The sequence below is a fragment of the Lemur catta genome, chromosome 1 (assembly GCF_020740605.2).
Source record: "Lemur catta isolate mLemCat1 chromosome 1, mLemCat1.pri, whole genome shotgun sequence".
NCBI classification, from domain to species: domain Eukaryota; kingdom Metazoa; phylum Chordata; class Mammalia; order Primates; family Lemuridae; genus Lemur; species Lemur catta.
This window is the reverse complement of record NC_059128.1, coordinates 241,037,098-241,061,756: the sequence shown is the minus strand read 5'-3', so window position 1 is coordinate 241,061,756 and position 24,659 is coordinate 241,037,098. Positions and strand designations below refer to the sequence as shown.

General features: G+C 35.8%; 1 protein-coding gene across 1 annotated transcript in view; it reads right to left on the bottom strand.

Moving 5' to 3' along the window:
• The window catches only part of LOC123630595 (ABI family member 3 binding protein), a 221,947-nt gene that overhangs the window by 37,511 nt on the left and 159,777 nt on the right, over positions 1-24,659 (bottom strand). Inside the window, exons 50-57 of the mRNA XM_045540393.1 lie at positions 22,846-22,920; positions 18,959-19,033; positions 11,170-11,229; positions 10,553-10,600; positions 9,677-9,757; positions 7,761-7,838; positions 4,464-4,529; positions 2,676-2,750 (exon numbers count right to left, since the gene is read on the bottom strand). Of these exons, the coding sequence (XP_045396349.1) occupies positions 2,676-2,750; positions 4,464-4,529; positions 7,761-7,838; positions 9,677-9,757; positions 10,553-10,600; positions 11,170-11,229; positions 18,959-19,033; positions 22,846-22,920 (558 nt within the window). The remainder of the gene's footprint in view (positions 1-2,675; positions 2,751-4,463; positions 4,530-7,760; positions 7,839-9,676; positions 9,758-10,552; positions 10,601-11,169; positions 11,230-18,958; positions 19,034-22,845; positions 22,921-24,659) is intronic.

Genomic DNA, 24,659 nt, shown 5'->3' with positions numbered 1-24,659 from the left:
TCCATTCCCTGTGACCAAAACGGGGTGATATTTATGGATGATTGGTTTCCTCATCTTTGTCCCCAAATCTTAGCACCTGGCTAAAAAGCCAGGGGCGATGAGCCAGCAGATGGGAAGATTAAGTCACAGCCCAGAAAAACACATTTTTCAGCCCGAGGAGTCTGGGTTCTCATTGTGAAGCACATGCACACAAGGGCAGTAAACTGGGCTCTCATTAGGATACAGAGGAAGGAGTTTACAGCTCAGGTATTTAACAGTATCTTCCAAAGCACACGTACTAACGTGGTTTCAGAATTACACTTTCCCTGGCACACAATGGGCCGTCAATAAATGTTCATTGTTTGAATGAAAGAATAGCTGCACAGCTCCACAGCTTCCTTCTTCAGGGAGAAAGTGAGAGAGATTGTCTAGCACAGGGGTTGGCAAACTTTTGCTCTAAATGCCAGACAGTAAATATTTTCAACTTTGTGAGCCATATGGTTTCTGTCACAAGTACTCAACACTGCCATCGTACTGTGAAAGCAACTGATTAGATAGATAACCATGTTATCTGTAATTTCGGATTTTTATGCCATATACTTCATTTCCTTACTATTGCATTGGCTAAACAGTCATTATATTCATCAGAAGTGGTGAAAGTAGGAATCCTTGCTGTATTCTTGATGTTAGGAGAAAAGAATTCATTCTTTCAACATTAAGTAGAATGTTAGTTGTAGGCTTTTCACAGATACCCTTTATTAGATTGAGGAAACGTCCTTCTATTCCTAATTTCCTGAGAGTTTTCATTTATGAATGAATTTAAAACTTTGTCTAATGGTTGCTTTTGTCATCTACTCAGATGATCATGTGATTTTTCTCCTTTATTCTGTTAATGAGGTGAATTGCACTAATTTGTTTGAATGTTAAGCCAACCTTGCATTCTTGGGGTAAATTCCATTTGGTTGTTATGCATTTATTAGACACAGAGATGTACTACCCAGATCTCCACTCAAGGCTATTTCAGCTGAGGCTTACCCTGAAGGAGATGACAGCTAGATGCTGTCTGGTGACCACACTCCCTGCAGGTGGGCAGCAAGTCCTTCCCTGACAGGGGAACCCAATAGATGGACAATGGAATACAGACCAGGTATAACAAAGTCTGGCTGGGAAGGGAGGTGGAGTAAAGAAAGGGGAAACAGTGAGTTCAGTTTTGTCTACCTGTGTCCACCAGCCCAATTTCTACCAGTAATTGACTGATTAAATTGAAGAAGCCCTGATACAAGATATTATTCTTCCAAAGCTAAGTTGGATAAGTATTATTACAAAGTTGACTATGTGTACACAGAGGTAATAGAGATCCATTTGTGATACTAGTGGCTTTGGAACAATGTTTATATTGTTGATAAGATAAAATATAATAATACTTTGTTTCCCCTCTGACAAGAGCATGTTCCTAATGAGAATCAGTGTCTGATTATACTGAAGGTTAATGGCTTTGGAGCTTCTGTACTTATTCTTTCATTTGCTTTGTTGACTTCTAAGTGCTTTCTTCTATTTTTACTTATTTGCAACTTCCATGAATTATTTGAAATTAAACAATTTGCCCTGCCTTACTCCCAAAACGATCTGAGAGAAGGTGGCTTTGTTTACAGCCAGATTGTTTATGTCAGTCTGAGAAATTATTTCTAATCCCACAGTTGGGATGAATAAAAGGACCATCTGAGATACTGGAATGCTTCCTTGCTTTTAATGAGTCAGGAATTTATAGTATTGGCCTCATTACTTGGTTTGAAGGGAATTCCTAGAATTTCAGATACCAGTACAAAAAAACACACTCTAAAACAAATCTAGACTAAGTATCTTTAGGTATTATTTACATCCCCTTCTCATTAGAGAACCATCATAGGTTGACCAAATATATAGATGCTAAATCAATTTTAATTTTCATGCTTTTTAATGTAAATCAGCACAAAATTTATACTATTAAAAATATTTCAAGGGAATAATACAATCCTATGTTAAGGCATCTAATCACTACCATTTAACCATGGAGTAAACTGAGTGTTTTCAAACACTTTTATCAGATCAGTGTTCTAGTTTTTCTACAAAGATACCTACTCCCTTAGATCTGACTGGATTCAGGCTATGTCATTTAAGCAAGCAGAATGTTTTGAAAACATTAATATGACTACAACCAGGGTAACCAATTGTTAATTGCTGTGGTTAAATCTGTTTCTTCTTATTTAAATTTCATATTCCAGATTGCTAACAGATGCAGATCTTTAAAAAAATTATAATGGTACTCATAAAATTATAAACTTAAAAACCAAGTAATTACAGTTCAAAAACCAGCTTGTGTATGGAAAATATTTTGAAAGTAGGAAAAACAGCTATTTTTATTTTTTTCATTCAACAATTCATATTTAATCAGGACTTTTTAGGAAGCAAAACTGTATACAGTATAACTAATTTAGTGGACAAGGTTTGGAGAAGTGAAAAAGTTTTCTTTAATATTTTCAGAGACACTTGAAGTTTTGATTTTGGAATGAGTTATATTTTTCAATTATAGTTTTACTAAAAGCTTCTAAAACTTGTAAAAAGGAAATTGAAATGTGAATTCAACAAAATCATAAAAGCTGACTAATAACATTTGCAGTTTTGACGAGATCAAAAGGAAATACGCTTATGATCATTACCTGTTCTCACTCCATTCCCACTGGGCATCCCACTGGGTTTGGGTCTGGTGGGTCTTGTAGTTGTCCTATTCAGAACTACAATAAAGTGAGAAATAAATAGTTCAGACATTTTCTTACTAAACATTTGTAGCCAAGGAAAACAAAACTTCCTAGAGAATTGAAAGTCATTTAACTGTGTAATAAAAAATGATGGCTTACCAAAAAATGTGGTTCAGAAATAGAAACCACATTCTGGTACAAAAGTCATAGACTTGAATTTGGGAATAGAGACCTGCATTTGTACTCTGAGGTGACCACTGGGCTTCAATACTCGACTTGAAAAAATAACTAACAAGGGAATTTATATAAGTGGGAAATATCTTGCTTCATTTATCAGCATTAGATACGCTTCAAAAGGGATCTGAAGAAAGATCAGGACTACATATGTCTAATGAAAAACCAAAAACCAAAACTTGAAGTATATTTATTTGTCAAAACCTCAATTCATAACTCATGAATTGGCAGTCCTTTTGTAGGAGTCTCTAGGAACAGATGTTTCATTATAATAGTCCTTGCACAAGTCCATTGTCAAATACAGAACTTGATGAGACCACTTAAATTTCTCGCCTGCTTTGTAGAAAGCCACAGCATCACCAAAACTTTAAGAGGTCACCTATTTTGTAGTCCATTTCGAAGACCCTTTAAAGAGGAGCTCTAAGTGTATTGTCCCTAAGTGAGCAAACCCTGGAGTCACATTGCGTGTGCCTTTGGATCCACTTTCTAGTTGCTCTCAGGGCCTTAGCTTCCCCAGCTGTACCTCACATGGCAAACAGTCACTGTTAGCTGTTATTGTTACTGTTTTGTTATTTTGTAGAAGTGTTTACTGTCGCCAGCCACGCATTAAGCTCTCAACAGCTATTATGACACAAAAGTCACATGGGGATACATTTATTTATAAAAGATTTGTGCCTAATTTCCTTTAGAAGTTGGAGGATTATAACAAAATATATGGGCTCTCCATAAACCAAAGAATATTAAAAAAATCATTTGTTCTTTCATGTGGAGATACATTCAACATTCATTTGTAAATGAGTTTCATCATTTAGAACTTTAAGGAGAGTCCTTAAAATCACAGAGACAAAGGACAGAAAATACCAGAGTCTTTGGTCCGACTTGTGCTTTAGTATAGGAGTGATTTACATGAGCCAAATCAGCCCCTCCAAGTTAATTTTTCCCTAAACAACCTCCAATGAGGGAGATCCTAGGACCTTTGGCGAATTTAGTAAATTTAAATTATTTCCCAATATATAATTATAACTTTATTTTTGCTGTATAGAACCTGTGAAAAATTTTTTATCCTCTAAAGGAATCAATAAAAATATTTTCCCAGAGCCTTTTTATATTGAGAAGGACCATCTTTTCTTAAGAGAGAAATAACATTTGAAAGCAAGTAGTATCAAGTCATAGCTAACACTATGCCATCTTTGTAAGTGTCATGGAAAATTAAAGGAGTATGTGTGATTTACACACAAACACTACTTTAAAAATACTTTTATATTGCTAAAGTTTCATAATGGTCTCTGATTTTGACCATCCTTAAAAACCTCAGTCAAGTCTCGTCACTTCCATGGACAAGTGGAAGTGGCATCAGTGCCTCTCCACTTATCCACAAGGATCAGATTTCTTGTGTCCTTTATTGCAAGTTAAGAATATAGTCCCCCCTTTGGTATATTTGGTTGTTTCAATCCATTTCATGTCTTTCCCAGCCTGCCGATTATTTAGCACATCAGAGAATGAGAAACAACTTACCAGGTCTGATGTGTGGTTTCTCTGGTGTTCTGGGCCTCACAGGAGTAGTATACAATCGGTGTGGTGCTGAAATGAAGGAAACACTTCATATTTAATAACCAACACTCCAAAGTCCACTGAATGGAGATCTGGCACCCTAGGTACCAACAACTCGTACACTTTGCTTAGAAGTAGAAAGAGTGCTCTGAAATTCCCAGTAGTGCATTACAGACTTCATGCCAAAGGAAAATAAAACAAGTGAAAATATTCATGACTGAAAATTAAAGATACACATAGTCTGAATGAGGTAGGTCATTTGTAATGTGTGTTAAGGATTATCATTATGCAGCCCATGTTTTGCAGGAGCATTCATTTTACCACATGGTTGCTTAACATTATAAACACGTAAGCCATTCATCCATATGCCTGTCCATCCGTCTGTTCATCCATCCACCTATCTATCCATGTCTCTCAGGAAGGAGTCACTCTGGGACATTATTTTGCCAGAGAAAACAAACAAGCAATATTAAAGGTAAAAAGAGAAATAAATGTTAAGGTAGGTAAGAAGAAAAGAGTAGGAACATATGATCTCTATCAAATTGTCTTTGCTCATGAAGCCTGAAATGAATACATACTAAGTGCGGTCCATAATGCAGTAGAAATGAGAACAAATGACATCTGGGGCCCTGTCCATCAAGAAAGCACAAGCAAGGAGCAAGAACTCAGATAAGCCCCAGGACCACCTTGTTGCTTTCTGGCCCTGCCCTCCAGGGCCTGCACGGGAAAGACTCCTAACAAAGACATGCTGAATGAATGAATGAGTGGGCGACCACTATATGCAGGCAATTTTGTGAAAACCTGCTGACCTATTTTTGCTTCCTAAGGTTTTAAAGTGTGCATTCATCCTGGAATTTGTTCTTCCCACCCCTGCTCTCCTCTGCCCCCTGTCCCCCTACCAGACACTAGCTCTTGCTACCAACTTTCTTGGTAATGCTTCTTTAGCCAAGACTGGATAAAATCTTTCTTGCAAACTGTGTAAGTAGATTACACCATTTTGATGATTTTTTTCACATCCTGAGTGGGTGTTTATATTACCATAAATCAGCAATGCCTTGCCCATCAAGTTAAAAAAATGCCTGTGAAATAGGTTATAATGTAGCTCATTTGTAAATTTCCAATGTAAAGACTGTGATGAGCAGGATTTTGCTATGCTGCAGGCCAACAGCAGATAGGTACTGAAATTCTCTATAGGGTTAGCCTGGGCCTTCCCAAGTGTAATAAGCAGTGTGAATAGAGGTACTGTTGCTATAAATAGTAATTCTCACAGACTGTAAAATGCCTGATGATGATTTGCAAATATTGTTCTCCAATTTTCTTTGAAAGTGGTAGGAGTCCCTGTCAATTTTACCTATTTTAGCTTTTCATGTAAATCCCTTTGCATGTTAGATTGCTTTTGCTTAATAAAAAAAATACAGGGCTCATGGTTCTTGTCTCATTCTAGATATACATGAATTTTAAAACTTTGGATAGGAAAGAGACTCAGAGGAAAACACAAAAATACTCAGAAATAATCATTCATTATTTCAGAGCCCCAGGATCAGAAATTTTGTTTTGGTTTTCCCATGGTCTTTACTTAAATCTGAAAAGAACTTTTTATAAAAGAGCTGAAATATAATTTAAGTTTAGGTTGCGAGTTCTCATATAGCTCCTCACCAACCAACAACACAATGCCTTGAGAAAACTGCTCCAGGGTTTCAGATTTAAACATAAAAAAAGAGCTAAGAATATTAGAAAAAAGTTAAAATATATTATACAAATATGTTAAGACAATTCATATAATGATAAAAGATCTTGCATATACACGTAATTAACTATGAAATTTATATGTCATAAAAATATTTCAGAAGGAATTTGATAAAAATTCCACATATACTAGTAATGGTGACACAATATGGACGTTCCCATTACGGTAAGAAAAAGCAAGACAAGGAAAGAGTAGGCCTATGATCTTTTATCCTCAATTCTGAAATCCATAAAGCTCTAAAAAGCTGAAATCATTTTTTTTTTCATTTGGCAACACACCCTGAGATGGATGAGAGCCTTTATTTATCCTTATTGTAAATATTTATATATTTTGCTATAAAAACACTGTGTTTGATGATGAGAACCCAGCTATCTCCTATTAAGCCAGATATTAAAGAGATTTTCAAAAACACAAAATAATAAACATACACAAATCAGGGTGGGCCAGGGATGTAACACAACTGACCAGCTGCTGTTAATTGTTGAAGCTGGAAATGGGGATGTGGGAGGGCTGTCGGCATGCCATGCCTCCAACTCCCACATATATTTATAAATAAATAAAAAGTGAATAAAAATTTAGTAAAATTAAAATATAATAAAAGGTTAAACCAAACAAATAAAAAAAAAGATTCAGAAGATTTAAAGGAACTGTCCTATACCATAGAGAGTCTTTCTTAGTCATGTTTCTTTAGAACCAATAGTACCCCATTCACAAAATAGGGACCTTAAGATTTTATTTCTTTTATTATCATTTCCTCTTATTATTTCAAACTTCTCTCAAATTAGAACTTATAATGGGCAACATGAACTTATTTGTCTTCTAGCTCCTTAAAAAAAAGTTTGCTTTGTTTTTTGTCTTATTTTTGGAGTCCTGCCATCTAATGGCAAAAGGGGTCATTACAAAATCCCAATAAATTATTGGAAATCCACAAGTGGTTATAATCCTCGAAGGATAGAAAAACATAAAAAGGAAAAGACTTCTGAGAGAACATGAAGATGAGCTAGAGCATTGTATAGGTGAGTTCACCTCCCCCAAAGTAGGAAATCACAAAGAATAAAAGAAATCACAGAGAACACCTCCCTCGATGTTTAAATATTATCATAATTTTAAAACGGATTTTTTCTTGTTATTGGGTTTCTCAGCCCACAATATCAATGTTTCATCAAGTGGGAAACATGAGAGAAATGAGAAAAAGAGAAGGGAAGAGGAAGATAATAAAGGTTCTTATTTATCATATGTGGAAAATGAGGCAAACTAAGGTCAAACACGGGGGAAAAATAAGAGCTTTCATTCTTAGTTATCAGCGTCAAGCCGTCAATAATACCCTCAAAGGCAAATCTCTGACATTCAATGAATATTCACAGAAGTATTCAGATTTGGCTAATATCTTTCACCTACGAAATGAGAAAAATCAATTCACTGTGATGAGAAATGACATTCTAAAAATATTTTTTTTCCCCGATTAAAAGTAAATAAGGAAAAGTTACTATCTAAAGATGGGGAAATACTATTACCCTGAGTCGTCTTTGCCAATTCAGTTGTTCGTGGAATCTTAGTTGTGAAGAGTTCTTGGGTGGATTGGTCTGTTTCTTCTGAAGAAAAACAGTAAAATAGCTTGTCTTAAATAATTATCATTATGAGCATGACCAAAAAAAACCCATGCTCTTTTCTGCCCCATGTGACGATAAAAGGATAAATTGCATTTAAAAACATGCCTAGTAATCATAACAACTCAAACTTAGTGGTACATTTTAATAACTCTCATATGTTATATTTACTGTCTTGTGCTATTATTTTAACAATTATTATAAGAATTTCTGAGAGCTTTTAGCCTAGGATCATCATTTCATGACTGTTGTGGCTATTCTTGGATGTGGCTCATGTATGAAAGTCCCCTGTCTTGATGTATTGTCTCTACCATGCCTCCTCCCCACCCCCTAAATACCACAAATCATTTAGGTGAGCTGGAAAGTAAATATATCCTATGAAAAGATGTGTATTTACACCACATGAGAACAGATATTCTTCTATTTTCCTCATGTGAAAATCAGAGTGTATATTCATTGACATGTGGACACATTCCTCCTGACAAAAAAAAATTACTCATGGCAACACTTCCACCCCCATATTCATTGTACAGACATAGTGGATTTTAGGGTTCACTCTGCCACATACTGGATCCAAGGAAACACTTGGTGTAAACAATGCACTGCCGTCTCTTTGTCCCCTCTGCTTTATTCTCTTGATTCTGCTCACAAGAAAGATACTTGTGATAACTGGTAGATAATGGTTCTTGCTTCAATAAACCAAGACACAACAAATAGGGAGTGGAAGTTAAATAATCAGCATATTTAGTAGCGATTTTTAAAAAACACTTTTAACTTTGCCATCATGGATGACACTGACTCTGCAGACCTAGGTTAGAATAGATGAGCATTTTGTAACTAGGGTGTATTTGCTCAATTTTAATTTTTTTCTTCGCAAAGGATTTCATGTTAAAATGTGATCAGTAACTTCATTTCAGCAGGCACTCACAAAGGATGGATTTATTTGAAAAAGGATAAAGGGAGGAAAATAAGGCCACTGATTTAAACCCAGCTATGGGGGATGCAGTGTGGACAGGACAGAGGGGCCAATGCACACGAGCCTGGAATGAATGCTTTTGAGTTCATTGTCAGCCAAGAGGCAAGTAAACTGGATTTTCCCATACAGTGAATACATTTGTCCTGAACTCCTCAAAAGCCCGTCCAGCTCATCCCACCCAACTCTCCTGACTTGTCCGTCTTTGTTTCTCCAGGCAGCCCACCCACTCACACTCAGCAGGTTAGTCTAGCAGTCCTGCCCTGCGCCTCTCTTCCATCTGTCTTTAACTTGAAAGGACCATTTTCATCTTTGACTGGTCAACTCTCATTCCAACCTGAAGACCCAGTATACTGGTAGTGCATTGGGTGGGTGGCACAGAAGAAGCAGTATTGCTACTAAATCCCATCTTCATATTACAGGGTGAGCTCCTTAAGGTAAAGACTCACCTTTAAAATAGTGTTTTTTGAACTCATATCACTTAGCACCCAGAAAAAGCTCAATAAATACTAGACGATTCATTTTTCTTCTCAAATGCAATTTCAAATACAGAAAAAGCAACAAAAATGAACAGCATTGATTTGAGAATGTTTTCTTTTTAGAATACTTTAAATTTTGTCAAGATGTGTTAAAACATTCTCATTTTATATTGAAAATCAGTATAATATTAAAAGGACAAATATACAATTAATGGAAAAGTATCAAGTGAAGCAGAGATTTTTTATAATGGTAAAAAGTGACCTTCTATTATTTGGACACAACCCACCAACATAATGTGCTTATGGCTACTTTAAGGGAAATTCCTGAAAGGTAGGTCATTAATGAACTGAGATATCAAAACAAAATTTACCCAGAGTAGTTGGTAGTTCCTCTTGACTAGGAATTGGGGAAATCATAGGTATAAAAGGAATTTCTCGTGTCTCTAAAGGAGCTGCAAAAGAAAAGTACCAAGGTTGTAAATTCTTAGATTTAAAGCCAGCATAAGACCATATTGGTATTACATGAGATTCCTTCATTTGAAATGCAAAAAGGAAAGAAGAAAGTGTTGCACAGAACTTTCTGGAAAGTGACTGTGGAATACTAGAATAATGGTTCTCAACTGTTTTTCCACCAGGACACATAATAAATGACCCAATCCATGAGAATGACGGGTTAAGACGAGGTATGAGTTAGAACCAGTCCTGGACAGTTAGCTGTAGCTCTGTCCCTCTCTCCCCCACCCAAGACAGCATACAGGATTACAAAATGAGTGAGAATATCGTCTTTGGTGGGATAATCTTCTTGAGTCTGCTCAAGTTAAATTTTAGAAATACGTCACTGGCAATTTTCAATATTTTGACCAATATTAATAATAATTACTTGCAGCACCTTGCAAACTTGTCACATGCTGGTATGTTGTAACAGTGCAGCTGAGAACCAGTAAACCAGCAGAAATTGTTATTCACTATTAATAGATGGCACCAGTAAGGTGGACTCATTGTGAACATGGAGGTAGGTGAGGTAGATGAAGATGGACTCAGTAATGAGCTGTCTTAAGTTGGTCTTTAGAGCAAATCCTTTACAATAGTGAAACCACAGCTTTTCTATTTTGGAAAGAACAACAATGAGAATGAATGATGAAATGGACTGAGAAAAGATGATGTTTTCATAGGATCTTTTGAGAAAGATCTGCAATCTTGATGGCAGCAAAGAAAAACAGAGTTGGTCAACATTAGAAAATCATTACCTATTGTTGTCTTCGGTGGCTCAATTCTAAAGGTAACAGGTTGCAGAACTATGCCAAAAACAAACCAAAGAAACACACTGATGAGAATTACTACCTGGTGAAGTCAAATAGTTTCTGTATTTTCTAGATGCATCAATTTAATCATTTAAACATTTTCTAAGAACTATAATAAATATGAGAAAATTTATTAGATGCCACTCAGGGAACTTAGTTTAACTAAAACTTTGAAGGTATCATTCATTGTAACTTTGAATATGCACCATATTTTTTACTTAAAAGTACACTCACAGTTATAATGTAATTGCATTTATACATTTTGAAAGGATATAAAAGAGTTGGCTCCGTTAATAATTGTGTTTTATAATTTTATCATGATGTCCTATTCAATGAAAATACTTCAAGGGAAAATAAACTAATTATATACCACTGTTTCATTTAACCAGAGCAAAAAATTTTCAACCAGATGTATGATTAAACTTTCCCCAAAGAAATTTACATTTTATATCCATATTTTTCCCCATATTCCTTCCATATCACTACCATTAAAATGTATTTATATCAAGAATAGTTTTTGAAAAATACACTTCTTAACTGGGAAAATTAAATAATTCATTTACCAGGTTCACTCTGAGAGAACTCGGGGTCTGGTTTATGGGGAAGGAGCGCATCCTTTGGAACTGAAAGAAAAAGATTATAAAACACTGTGGACTCTAAATGTCCTACTTGGGGTGAACTTAACCTACAGATATAAAATCTCAGAAAGAATGAATGAAGCAAAAGTATTTTCACAATAGTTAAAGACCAAAGCTGAGAAGATGACCACTCTTTTCAAAATGGAAAAATGTCACTGTGTAGGGAAGATTCTGGTGGCAGTAAAACACAAACAAAGTCTGTCACAGTTCATTCTGAAGTCTTCCTTGAGGGAAAAAAAAAATGAGGAAATAACTAATATAATTAAACATAAGAAGGTAGGTCTCCCTCAAAATAGAAAGTCAGCTTTTTCCTGAAGTGATTAGCTGCCATTTGATATTCATGCTAAAGTCTGCTAATAGCAATAGAAAATACATTATCTTAGATAAAATGCAAAAATGGCTGCAAATCGAAGGAAACAAGAAAGGTAAAAATACTCAATATTTAAAAGGAGGACAAAGTTTCATTCTAAATGGCACTGACAGTTGCCATGGGGAGGAAATAAAGCAAAAAGAATCAGCTAGTCATTAGAAGATACCACCTGTAAAGTGTGTGACAGTACTTGATAAATGCTAGTTGAATGCGAGCTGTTGCTATTTTTGTCTTCCTTAGTGATGTGGCTTTTAGTATATTAGGTGTCAAGCATGCTTGATGTATGAGAATATGAAAACAAAAGACAAAAATGTCAGCTAAAGAATAGGCCTACTCATATCCAGTCCCTGGTATCTAGTATATTTTTAATGCTTGTGTTCTATTTTAGCAAAATAAGACAGTAGATTGGAAACTTGGTACCTTATGTCTCATTTGGGGAATTATCAGGATGATTTGCCTATTGTTACTGCCAGATTTCTACGACAAAAATCTCATTCCCAGAGCAGTATAAAGTAATTCTTTGACTCAGTTTCCCCATAAGGAGGCTCTCCTCAGGCCTATTCCCTCACTGAAAAGTTTTCCTACCACACTAAAGATTTCATAAATACCAGTGTCTTTCGGTAGGCAGAGTAATTTTCTTGAGTCTTATATGATGCTGGGAAAAAAATTAGGATTCAGGCTAGAACTCTTCCTCTGAAGAAAGATGAAGAAAACTTTTGTATCATGAGGTGTGCCAAGCACCACTTTACCATTAATGTAGAAATAAGTTATATAAAATGGACTTTTTATTGTTTTGGAGGATTATATTTAACTTGCATGCCACATATATTCTTAGTTTAAGCCACTAAGTAAGTAGCAGCTAAATTATAGTTGCAGAAATTGGCAATGAACAGAAACTTGACTCAATTAGAACTTCTACGAGCTAAAAGGTGACATCCAGGGGAATTTGAAACTCTGGAATTTTTTTTTTTAAGAAAAAAGGAAACTTCAAAAAGAACAGCAGTTGACAAAGTTAGAGAAAGCCCACTATGACAGTGAACATTTCACCTTGCCATGCTGGTTTTTTTGGGAGGAATTCAAATGGTGAAATATGAGATATTTCCAGTTGTAAATCAAACTAAATGTTTATCTGGAGGTTGAAGGAGAAGGCACTTTAATTTGGCTCTGCAGAGGTCATGACCATTCAAAGCAGCCTGTAGTTTATAAATACCCTAATTAGTTATGGTACTAGACTACACAAAAAGAAGCTGGGCTTAAGGAAAGGAGAAGCCGAGAAGAGATACGCTACTAATAAATACACCATACTGTAAATGCCTCACTTGCTGCTGCTCTAGTTTACCGAGGAATTTAGGCCAGGGTAATGTGCATTCCAGCTGCTGTAACTGGCACTTTTCTTTTTTTAACTATGAAGCGATGATTTAATAAACTGCCATAGCAGACTTCCTAAAGCAGGTGAAATCAGTGGAAAGGAAAGAAATAGAAATATTTACAGGAAAGGAATATGAATCATTGTCCTACTTGGTCAACTACAGCTCCAAGAAATTCAAGCTGTTTTTTCTTTTCTCTTTTTTCCCTTCTATGTGGCATTCCTCTGTATATTAACTTGAACAGCTAACACAAGACTAGTATAAGTGGACGATGTCTAACACAGATAAATGTAAACGAATGTGCATGAATGTTTTGATAGAGTTAGAATATAATTAACATGTTACTCTCCATTGATGTTGGTGCAGTATGAAGTCTGCAATAAGGTTTACCCTGGCAATAGGGCTACAAAGAAATTGATTCTCTCAGAAAAGTAACATACATAGACTACAAGGCCTTTTCGCTTCAAGATCCTTGAGTCCCTTATTGTAACTCTGTACCCTTAGGTTCAGTCTAAGAGGAAGCCCCGGTCTCCCTTCCTTTTGGAGGCCACTTTCCAGGCGTTCCCTGTGCTCTTGGGCCACCCTACCTTCCACTTCCTCTGACACCTTTTACTTTCCATTATTTCTTTTATCTTATATTTTTATCCATTAGTCCATATTTCCATATCTCCATGAGTTCCTTCCCACCCACCTATAAAACAACTCAAATGCTCCAACTTCTTAAAAAAAATAATCATTCCCCGGACATGGCTGTTCCTTCAAACCATCCCCTCTCTTGCTTTCATTTCTTTAATGAAAAAAGTTTATGTCTGCCTCTGCTTCCCAGTCTTTCAGTTGTGTCTTCCTCCCCCACTGCGGTCTGGCTTCCGCTTCACCGATCTCCTGCAACGATGCCTTATCCAAAGTTCTGAATTACAAAAGACCCTCAAAATTGAGTTTTTCCTTAACTTGTTCAACAGCAAAACATAACTAGTACTGCTTTTACTGTTTTTATTTATCCTGATTTGTAAGACTATTCATAATTCTCACTGTAGACACATTAACATTTGTAATCAATGATATAAGTACTCTTTCAATTTTCTAAAATCTGATAATTGCTAAATTCTGAAGCCTCCAGCCCAAGGCTTTCAGATAATGGGATTCTAGACCTGCACAGTGACATTAGCAGCCTCTTCTGACTCCTCCACCTCACTGCCCCTGTTGGCCACCTTTCCTTTCTTGAGACCATTTCCTGCCTCACCTCCTAACTCCGTCTTTCAGATTCTTTTCTTTTCTTTTTTCTTCCTCCTGAGACAGAGTCTCAACTGTGTTGCCTGGGTTAGAGTGCAGTGGTGTCATCATAGCTCACTGCAACCTCAAACTCCTGGGCTCAAGTGATCCTCTTGCCTCAGCCGCCTGAGTAACTGGGACTACAGGCACGTGCCACCACACCTAGCTAATTCTTAAATTTTTTGTAGAAACGGGGTCTTTCTATGGCCCAGGCTAATTTTGAACTCCTGGCCTCAAATGATTCTCCCGCCTAGGCCTCCCAAAGTGCTAGGATTACAGGCATGAGCCACTGCTCCTGGCCCCTCTGATAATTTTTGACAGCAACATCTGTTGGCTTTTTTTCCCCTCTGCCTACTCCTTTAATGTAACTGTGCCACCCAAATATTTGATTTCTGACTAATTTTCTTAGTCTACACTTTTTCTTGGATAATGTCATCTAAGATTTAAGAACCATCTATAGTAGACAGGTGACTCCCAAATCTGTCTCAAATCCTGACTTCTGCTTAGAAATCCAGAAGAGCATGTTCAACCACCACTTAAGCTATTGCCACCTGAAAGTTCTGCTGGCTCTGCAAACCTAGTACATATAAACTCAAGTCTTTATTCTTCCCTGTGTTCCCTGTCATAGCCAATAGCATCATCATCTACCACTGGCCCAAGCTAGGAATGACAGTGTCATCCTTCCTCCATAACACCATTCAGTCATTCTCCAGGACTTAGCAATTCCATCTCCAAAAGCAATTTCAGCATTATTCCTTTGTTTACCTTCCTACCATTATTAGTTCAAATTCTCGTATGTGCCCTTCTGTAATAGACTACTGAGAAACTTCCTAAGTGATTCCTTGCCACCAATCTCTTCTTGCCAGCTAATGTTCCATGTTTTTTTAAATGACAACTATCTTTCTAAAATACAGATATAATTACATCACATCACCCCCATGATTAGAAAAACACATGCACAATTTTAATGTCTCCTAATTGCCTGTAGAAAAAAGTTTGAAGTCCTTGGCACTGTGGTAAAAGCCCTCAACCACATGAGTCCAACTGACTTTAAGTCTTCATCTCCCAGTAATCTCACCCACATGGCTCGCAATGTAATCATTCTGAACTCAGGCTGCTTCTCGGCTCCACTGACCACTTTTCATACCCCTGTATCTTTGCTTCCTTACAAATCATCAATAGCTACATGGCTACTTATCTTTTAAAATCTATTTTAAAGCTCTTTTCCTTGGTGATGCCTTCTTGAATTCATACAATTTATTACTTCCCTGTTATTTGATTGTATTTTGTTTATATTCCTATCTCACTATTCACTGAGATTTGCCTTGTTTTGTAATAATTTATATGAATTCCTGTTTCCTCCACTGCACTCTGTTGGATGGTAGAGATTATATCTAAATCCCTCTTTTTAGCCTTGTAGCACTAAGCACAGAACCAGGCATATAAAAGGCAATCAATATTTGCTGAATTGAACTGCATTGGTATATTTTTTGAGCACAAATCTGGAAAAGATGAGCACTTCCCATGAACCAGCATTGTGCTTTGCTAAGCAGCATTTTAAGGACCCACATGGGCCTCTCCCAAAAATCTCTAATTCTTTTCCAGGGAGATGTAAAGCAGTATTAAAATCTGCCTCATTATGCCATTATTATAATGAACACATTCTATATAAAAATTTGAAGAAATAATTTGTCATATCATGGCACATATAAGCTTAAAGAAGTTTAGAGGAAAAGAGGAAGGTGCTAAGTCACTAAAGCATGGGGGAGAGAAAAGCATACGGATATTTAACTTGCCATCAGTTACATCAGCAAACTGCTGATAACTTCTAATTTTAATTCTCATATGTGAGAAGACATCTTGCCTCTAGGAAAATCAATAAGAAAAATTTTAACAATAAAACTATATAATGCATCCTTACGGGAAAAATTAGCAGCTTTAGAAAGAAATGGCAAAAATGTCTAGAAGATTATGATGATAATCGGTAAAGCACTGTAGAATGGTAATCATAACAGTATGATCTTAAGGAGGTAATTCTCTACTCTGATCATTCCAACTTCTATTTTGATAAAAATGGGGGAAATTATTAATTACTGTTATCTTCGTTTGCTCAATTCTAAATATATTGTCTTCTAAGACTACATCAGAAAAAAAAAACACATTCATTAGCTTCTTCCTAAGTCTGGCAACATTTTAAAGTATGTAATCCAAGCAAATGATTGTGTTAATAACTGTAGTTCACTTATCATTTTAAACAATACGGCCCAATTTTTAGGAAATATTTAGAATTAAACACTCATTCTTAATTAGCTCACAAAAAAACAATCAAACCAACCCCATTTAACTAAAACATGAAACTAACTACAAAAATGCTGAAGGGTGACTACAAATGAGAATAAAGGAGTACATACACAGAAGGAACACTCATGAGGACTTGGATAGCTTGCTAAAATTGAGATTTTCTTCCTGGTTTGCTTCCAGTGACCGAAATCTATCCAACTGCCTGGGGCCAGAAGGATGACAAGCCAACACAGCTCTTGGTATAGAAATGAATCTACAAGGCAGGCAGAGCGCTGTGGAGCCAGGTACCTTGTGTTTGGACCCCAAGCTAAATAGCAGTTGTTTGCTATCAGGACAATTCCTTTGCTCTGAATTCTAAATCATTCCTCCAAGGCAGATGTGGAGGAAAGCCAGTTCTGGGGGATGGGCTCAGTGTGTCAAGATTCCTCATTAAGTGTAGGAGATAATTTGACTGAGTGGCTGGAAGATTTTCTCTAAAGCCTCGCTGCATGAAGTTATGTCTAGGAATCTATAGAATGGAAGAACTGGGCAGTGAACCCTAGAGACTGACTTTCTAGTGGATACAGGTCTGGAAATCCAAGTCTGTTACTTCTGATCTCTCTTAGAATACATTTTGAGATAAACATCATGATAAAACATAACTCTGTCCTGATTTCAGCACTACAAAAATTTCAGCATTTTTAAACTTTTTACAGAAGAGTCTGTTTCTCCAAAATACCAATACCTATTATATATACATGTAACCTACCCTTTGTTTTCTGAGGTAAAACCTACAGGTTCTGGTAAATGAGGCCTTGGGTTCATTAGGATGCAAACCTGAGCCTAGATACAACCCAAAAACTGTTTGCACACAACAGAATCCAGCATTTGAACACTTCTAAGAAAACTGAAATTCCTGTGGGCATCACAGGAGCCACGAGGGGACCCTGATCACAATGGCAGGGCCAACACTAGGCTTAGAGATAGAATTCTGACTCTGAACATGTAGGGCTAGGGTGCTGGTAGAAGATGACTAACTAGGGGGAGTGTTCGGGCTGTTATTTCAGTGCTCAGGTTTATGGGTTAGTTTCTGTGAAAAACAAGGTGTTGATGGGATTAAGGCAAATATTAAATGTTAAAAAAGAAGAAAAAAGCTTAACGATTAGATATGCTGGTGTAGTGAGATTGCACCAATAATATTACTTTTTATTATTAAAAAGAAAATAAAATCACTCAAGTTTACTGTTATCTTTAGTGAATTAATTTCTTACTTTTTTTTCCGTAAGTGAACATACATTGACCTTTTGCAAGTGGAAGATCAGCTTTTTTTTTTTTTACTCTATATTTATAATATTGGCTGCTGTGCTTAGTGGTACAAACTTAAATTTTAGACTTCAGGGCAAAGGAGCCTCTCTCTAATCTGCCACCATCACCAAGAGCAACCCGACTACACCGCAGCAACAATAATATCCTTCACTTACACAATCTGGAAAACATTAGATAGCAAGGGAATTCAGGCTTGCTTCCAAAATGCCATCATTTCAAACTATAGTTTAGAAATCCTTTGGTTCTGGGAACGTTCTATATGCTTTTAGGAGCATCTAGGAATTTATAGTAATTGTCCCTTTAAAAGGAAAGGAAAGAACGAACTTAAAGTATTTCCCAGATTCTGCAGTTAAAAATGAGCTTGGTTTGGTTTACGAGAGAACTCTCATGTTCAGCTAACAGTGTTATCCTAAGGCCACTTTAAAACATCATGTAAATAGCAGTCATCATAAGACCAATGCAATGTCTGGGTCCTTGCAGTTCCAACCCTGAGTATTCCTGTGAATATGAGATTACTTTCCACATAAGTGAACAAAAGACATTCTTAGATGATAGACAGAAACAGATTTACAACTAAGGAATTTTTTTTTTTTTTACTGCTGTTTGTGAAACAAATTTCTTAACCCAAGCTATTGCCCCATAAACTTGTAAAGTAGAATGTGACAGGGAAAAAACCTAAATATTAGATATAGTGAAATTTATGAACCTAAGTAAATGGCTAAATATCATTTCTTCTATTTGTAAAAACACCATTTAATCATTTTTGTGGGAAAATCAAATTCTTTATCTTCTTGTTTGGAGAAACATTTGAGCATAACATAGTTAGAATTGGCAGGTTATTTTTTTGTAAGTGAGAGAACTTTAGTTCTAGGAAAGACATTCTTACCTTGGTATAATTCTGTGCTTTTTGATTATAATAATAGCTTTACTACATGAGCAAAGGGACATTCTTACAAAACCTCTAAATAATACCACCTATGATACAACATGGTATTTGAACATAAGTGAAATATTAACCTCACATCCATCAACTCTCACGTTTCACTGCAGCAGAGTATGCTGGTAGAATACATTTGGCTTAAACATGAAATAAAACATTTACCAGGTGAGGGGTACAATACTTCTGGACTTGGTGACGTTTTTGGTTTTGAAGTAACACGCTGGGGCCTCTTAGGAACTGAAAGAGAGAACTCAGATGATGAGTCATTTGGTTTCAGCACCTCCCAGTCGTGCTGAACCCATAAAGCATGACAACACGTAGCCTGAACACGGATAAAACAAAGCATTACTCACCCTGGAGTTAGAAAACTAAACCTTAAGTTCTAGAAATAGATCACTTAGAATTCCAGATACTTTTAGAAAACTGAAGTCTGAGACAATGCAAAATCTGACAAAGCATCAGGGTGGGATGAAGAACTTTTTTGAAATATTTACTTCAGAGGAGATAGCAATTAAATGAACGTAAGCGTGCTCTTCTTTTCTGCATATGTTTGCTTGACTTCTCCTTAAGCCCACCCTCCTGTCTTCCCTTGCAGGTGAAGCAGGTAAAGACAGGGAAGTCAGAGGAGAATGCTGTGAAGCACGGATAAGCTTTAAGCCGTCTGGGGCAAAAGCAGAAAGTAAGTGAACAGTGGTAATGGAGGTAGTGGTTCACATTTACTCCGTCTGCATTTCTCAGGCCCCAGAGGAATCTTCAAATGAACTTGTTCACAAACTAAAATTGGCTTTCCACCACTGTTCTTTTGGAGTAACAAGGTGCTGATGTAATACATACCAGGAAAAAAAACGCTTAACTTATTTATAGTGTATTCTACAGTTTCAAAAAGGCTTTTATAAGGTTTATATCCTTTGATTCTTTCCATAATGCTGGAAGGAAGGAATTATTAGCTACACTTTAAAGGTAAGGAAACAGAATGGTGGGTAGGTGACATTATCTGCCTGAGTTTACACGGTTATTAAGTGCCAGAGTCAAGACTTGAACTAAATGCTGCAGATCACACACTATCAATAGGTCCAGATACTTGGACTCTTTATATCCCAGTTCTGTAGGTCAGATTTTAACTTGCTTCTCATTTTTTAGGTGGAGATAATACACCTGTCCTAAGAAAGTGTCACTGTAAGAATCAAGTGTGAAATGTCAAAATGATGTGAAAATTATACTACTATAAAGTTTTTTCACTTCTCAAGGATCTTTAAAAATTTGGCACTAAAGAATCCAAATATATCCTGATTTTCACATTGTTTGTCCATACAAAAACTAGGAGCATCCGTAACTTTGATGGTTTATGACATCAAATTATAGGTACAAAATTAACAATGGGATTGTTGACTATTATCTATGAACAAAGGAATCTAAAAATCAAAACTTTATTGACTTATTCCTGATGATTTGTTCCAAATTTTGGATACGTTGCCCTCAAATGCAAAAGTAAAGATGTAAATGTTTCTATTTAACTTATATACATATTTTAAGTAAAACTAACAAGAAAGGTAACATGCCCAATTACAGAATTTTATTCTGAAAAAAAGTGATGGAGGAACAAAATTTTGTTGCACTTTAAGTTATAGGCAATATTGTTAGGTGATATTCTTATTATAGCTCAACAATAATAATTTGCATTGGTATTATACATATAAACAGAACATTCTCCCTCCTAAATGACCTTTTGAAATTTATAAGAACTAGCCAAGGGTGAGGGATGAAATACTAGGATTCAAATATTTGTGTTTAAAATATTTTGTGATACGCAGCCTGAGCAAGAGAGAGACCCCGTTTCTACAAAAAATAGAAAAACTAGCCAAGCATAGTACTGTGCACCTATAGTCCCAGCTACTTGAGAGGCTGAGGCAGGAGGATCTCTTGAGCCCAGGTGTTTGAGGTTGCTGTGAGCTATGCAGATGCCACTGCACCCTATCCTGGGCAACACAGAAGAGACACTGTCTCAAAAAAATATTTTTGTGATACATATGTGTACATACACATACATCTGTGGAAGTCTATAAAAATCTAGTATATTGCTGCTACCTGATAAGTAAGGTTCATATTCTTATTATGGGAGGGGGAGATCCCAATTCTACCCACTTTTAGAAAGAATAATTAGAATGCATTCTGTTCTTCACGATCAGTTTTCCAAATTATTTCCTTACATTAAGTGGCACTGACAAAGCCAGAGTATTTGGGTTGTAGCCACTTTCCATAGGAGATGCCGATGGATTGGAAGTGACCTCAACTGGGACAATGCCAGGAGGCCCTCTTGTTGCAGTTTGGCAGCCACCCCAGGGTTTCAGGTTAGAGAGTGGAACGCACTGAGCATATGAATCTATCTATTCTGAAGTTGCATAGCTTGTCCAGAAAGGTTGGCTAAAGGTCTAATTCAAAATTAAACAAATTTGAAACTTAGTATATAGTACAATGGAAATTAGAGCAAGTTCCTGATTTACTATACTGCATTTTAATAAGTACAAAGCACAGCTTCATGAGATAATTACAAATCAATTTTTTCTATTAGTTCAGTTATAGCCTGAATGTGTTAACTCTTGGTATTTCTTATTTTTCATCTTTTCTCTTATATTTTGACATTCATCAAGTTTTCATGCTTTTTATTTCCACTGCTTATTTCTTTTCTACTCTTATTTTGTGCTTTATATTCATATAAAAAGTTGAGAGCTTCTCATATAATTTTATCTGTCAATTTTTAAAGTTAGACTTTAGTTTCCTATCAGCAAATTTAATATACTTGTTTTATTTATTTAATAACTTGGTTTTTTAAAATTTTGATATATTTTATTCCTATTCTATTCATTAATCATTACTCACTAATCATTCCTCATTTTTACGAGTACTTCTATGTTAATGTTTCAAATATATTTATTGTTATTATTTAAAATTTCTTATTCTTTGGGGGAATGCTGCCTTGGTAACTTCATATAGTTATATGTACCAGGATACACTATTTTCATAGCTAAGTTTTGGTAATTAATTAGAACAGATTTAACACATTAACTGCCATGAAAGTTGTATTTAATTCACCCTAGTTTTGACCCTGGATCTACATGAAGCATATATGAAATCTTACTTGATGTTCTTATTGTTGTAATTAATATTGACAATTTAATTCTAAAAATGTGGATTAAATGAATAGAAGTCAACCAATTTCATTTTTCTATTTATGTTTACATTTAAATTACACTCGAAGTTTTTATTCTGTTTTTGTAATAAAACTTTGTGGCCCCAGTGAAAAGTTTCTGATTTTTTTACGTGGTAGTCAATGTGTTAAAAATATGTGAAATAAGGCAGATTTAAACTCATTAGCTGGATATGAAATACAGAATAGTCTTTTAGGGAATTTTTCTTTAAAGAAAAAAATTAATGATAAGTAAAATTTCTCTCAGAATCAGACATTAGACACCATACCTAAACTATAGGGTTTTTTTTTTTTTTTTTGTCTTTCTCAGCACAAATTCTGAGATATGACTAAAGTATTTGTGACAGAATCCAGAATCACTACCTGGATCATGTATAATTTCGATGATTCAAACATTTTCCATTCCCCAGATCATTAGTGGCAGAAAGATTCCTTTCCTGGTGTGCTGGGTGGGCATACCTCAAATATTTTTTGTATGTCAACCAAGTATCGATGAAAATTTCAAATTAGATGATTGTCAGGAGCAATCACATTCAGGCATAGACAGGGAGGCATAGGAGTACAGTCTCAGGCTGGGAGAGGAAAAGGGAGTAGGCAGGCACCTCATTCTAGGAAATGCCATCCCTGTCTATCCCATATTAAATAACATAACATTAGGGAAGCTCTGTGGCATCAGCTCTTCCAATGAGGAGCTTTTTGATCATGTCTAAAAATAAATTTAAATATTTACTAGGTTACAGGGGATGACTTGTTTTATAAGGGTTAAACTTAATCTGCTGTCACTCACCAGAATAAGCCCATTAACCTTAAAATTTACAAGCTAAAATATAAAATACATATTTACCTGGTTGTGTCTGTGGCACTCTTGGGCGTGGTGATGTCTTTGGCTTGGGAGGAGCACGCGGTGTCTGCTTGGGAGCTAAAGGAAAGGACAGAGGTTCGGAGCTCCTGAGGCCTTCGAGGATGACAGTACCTAAGCCTCTAGGAGCTCAGAGATGTTTGCTGAGTGACTGAGGATCTAAACACACAGCAATTAATGCAATTAAAGCCCCTAAAGATCTGCAAACTATAGGAAGATAATTTTTCTACATAATGGAAAACAAAACAAAAAAGCACATTAAATGACATCCTAGATATTCAGCTGGCAAAATGCAACCGCTGGAACCTCAGAAATATCTTCTTTAAATACCTTTTAAATAGGTTGAAAATAAATTTCATAAGAATTCATCTTTCTTATAAGTTCCCATCATTTTATCAGAATATCCAGGTACATTATTTTAAAAACAAATATATACAATGTTTTCTAAATAAAAAACAAAATTACCATGTTATAGTCCAAATATAGAATGTATTTTCACAGCAAGTGCTAATGGAAAAAAGAAATCTACCAAACAAAACACAATTTTTGTTGGTTATATTGGGGAAGAGAAATTGAACACCATGGATACTTTCCAATGGAGAGTTATTCCTTTCCTGGGCAATTCTGAAAGAAGTTCTAGGACATTCCGTGTAAAAGCCAATTGTTTCTTCATCAAGAAAATTAAAAGCATATTCTGTTGAAGGAAAGAAATTATCAGATGCAAGGTTGCAGCTTGTGAAAACACCTGATTTGGTTGAACTAGCATTTGGGATTTAAAAAAAGGAACAAAATGGTGTTAATGTCATGCCGTTTCAGACACCTTAAGAAAAGATTGCTGAAAATAAGAGTTTTTAGACACCAGAAATTTCTGAAGAACTCTGCAGAGGGCTCTTCCTGACACTAAATTAAAATATACAAGATATGCAGTGGTTTCAGTGGAATCTTCTTGTTTGCAGAGAGATGAACATCAAGAAATGTTCACTGGTTTAGAAACCTGGAATTTGGGGGTTTAGAGCTCCCTCTCCTAAGGACTGGGTCGACAGTCTCAGGTTTTCCATCAAAAGTTACACAGTTTTTAAGAACCCTGCAATTCCGAAATTCTCTGATTCTAGAGTTTCTTATGGTCTTGTGATTTTCTGACTCTCAACTTCTGTGCTTACTGAAGTTCTGATATGCTATTTGCTTCCCTCAGGGTATAAGAAGATCATCTGAAGGTAAAGGCATGTCATGAAGCAATTCCATGAAAATTGATAGAGAATGTGGTAAGAGTCACTAGTAGCAATATTTGCAATTAGACATTTTGATAATATTAATTACCATAGCTATTAAAAACAAAACTGGAAAAGTTAGATACAACTGCTACAGATTCCACTAATGTAGTCAAAGTAGAATTTTGATTAAATTTAAACTGTAGAGTTTATAAGCAGTGCTTAGTAGGACATTCCTGAGGACAATGAGTAAAATTAATATCCACATCTCCCTTGGAAATAGAGCCATATAAAATAGTATAATGACAATCAAAACAGAAGTTTGGGTTTAAGATAAACTTCTGTTTCATGGAAACCTATAGCTATTGAGAGAATTTTTCCTTGTAAGAAGAGGCACATTTAGTTGTCCATGTGGATGATTTGTTTTCATTCATTTAAAACTCCACTACCTCGTACCTTTATGACCAGCAAAAGTAATTGGTTTGATTTCAGTTTCTCTTATTTGCATACAGTGAAATGGCCAAACCATTGTAGGAAGGTGTGGAAAGAAGTATGGTACCTAAATAATTACGAGGTGACTGGCCAGTAATA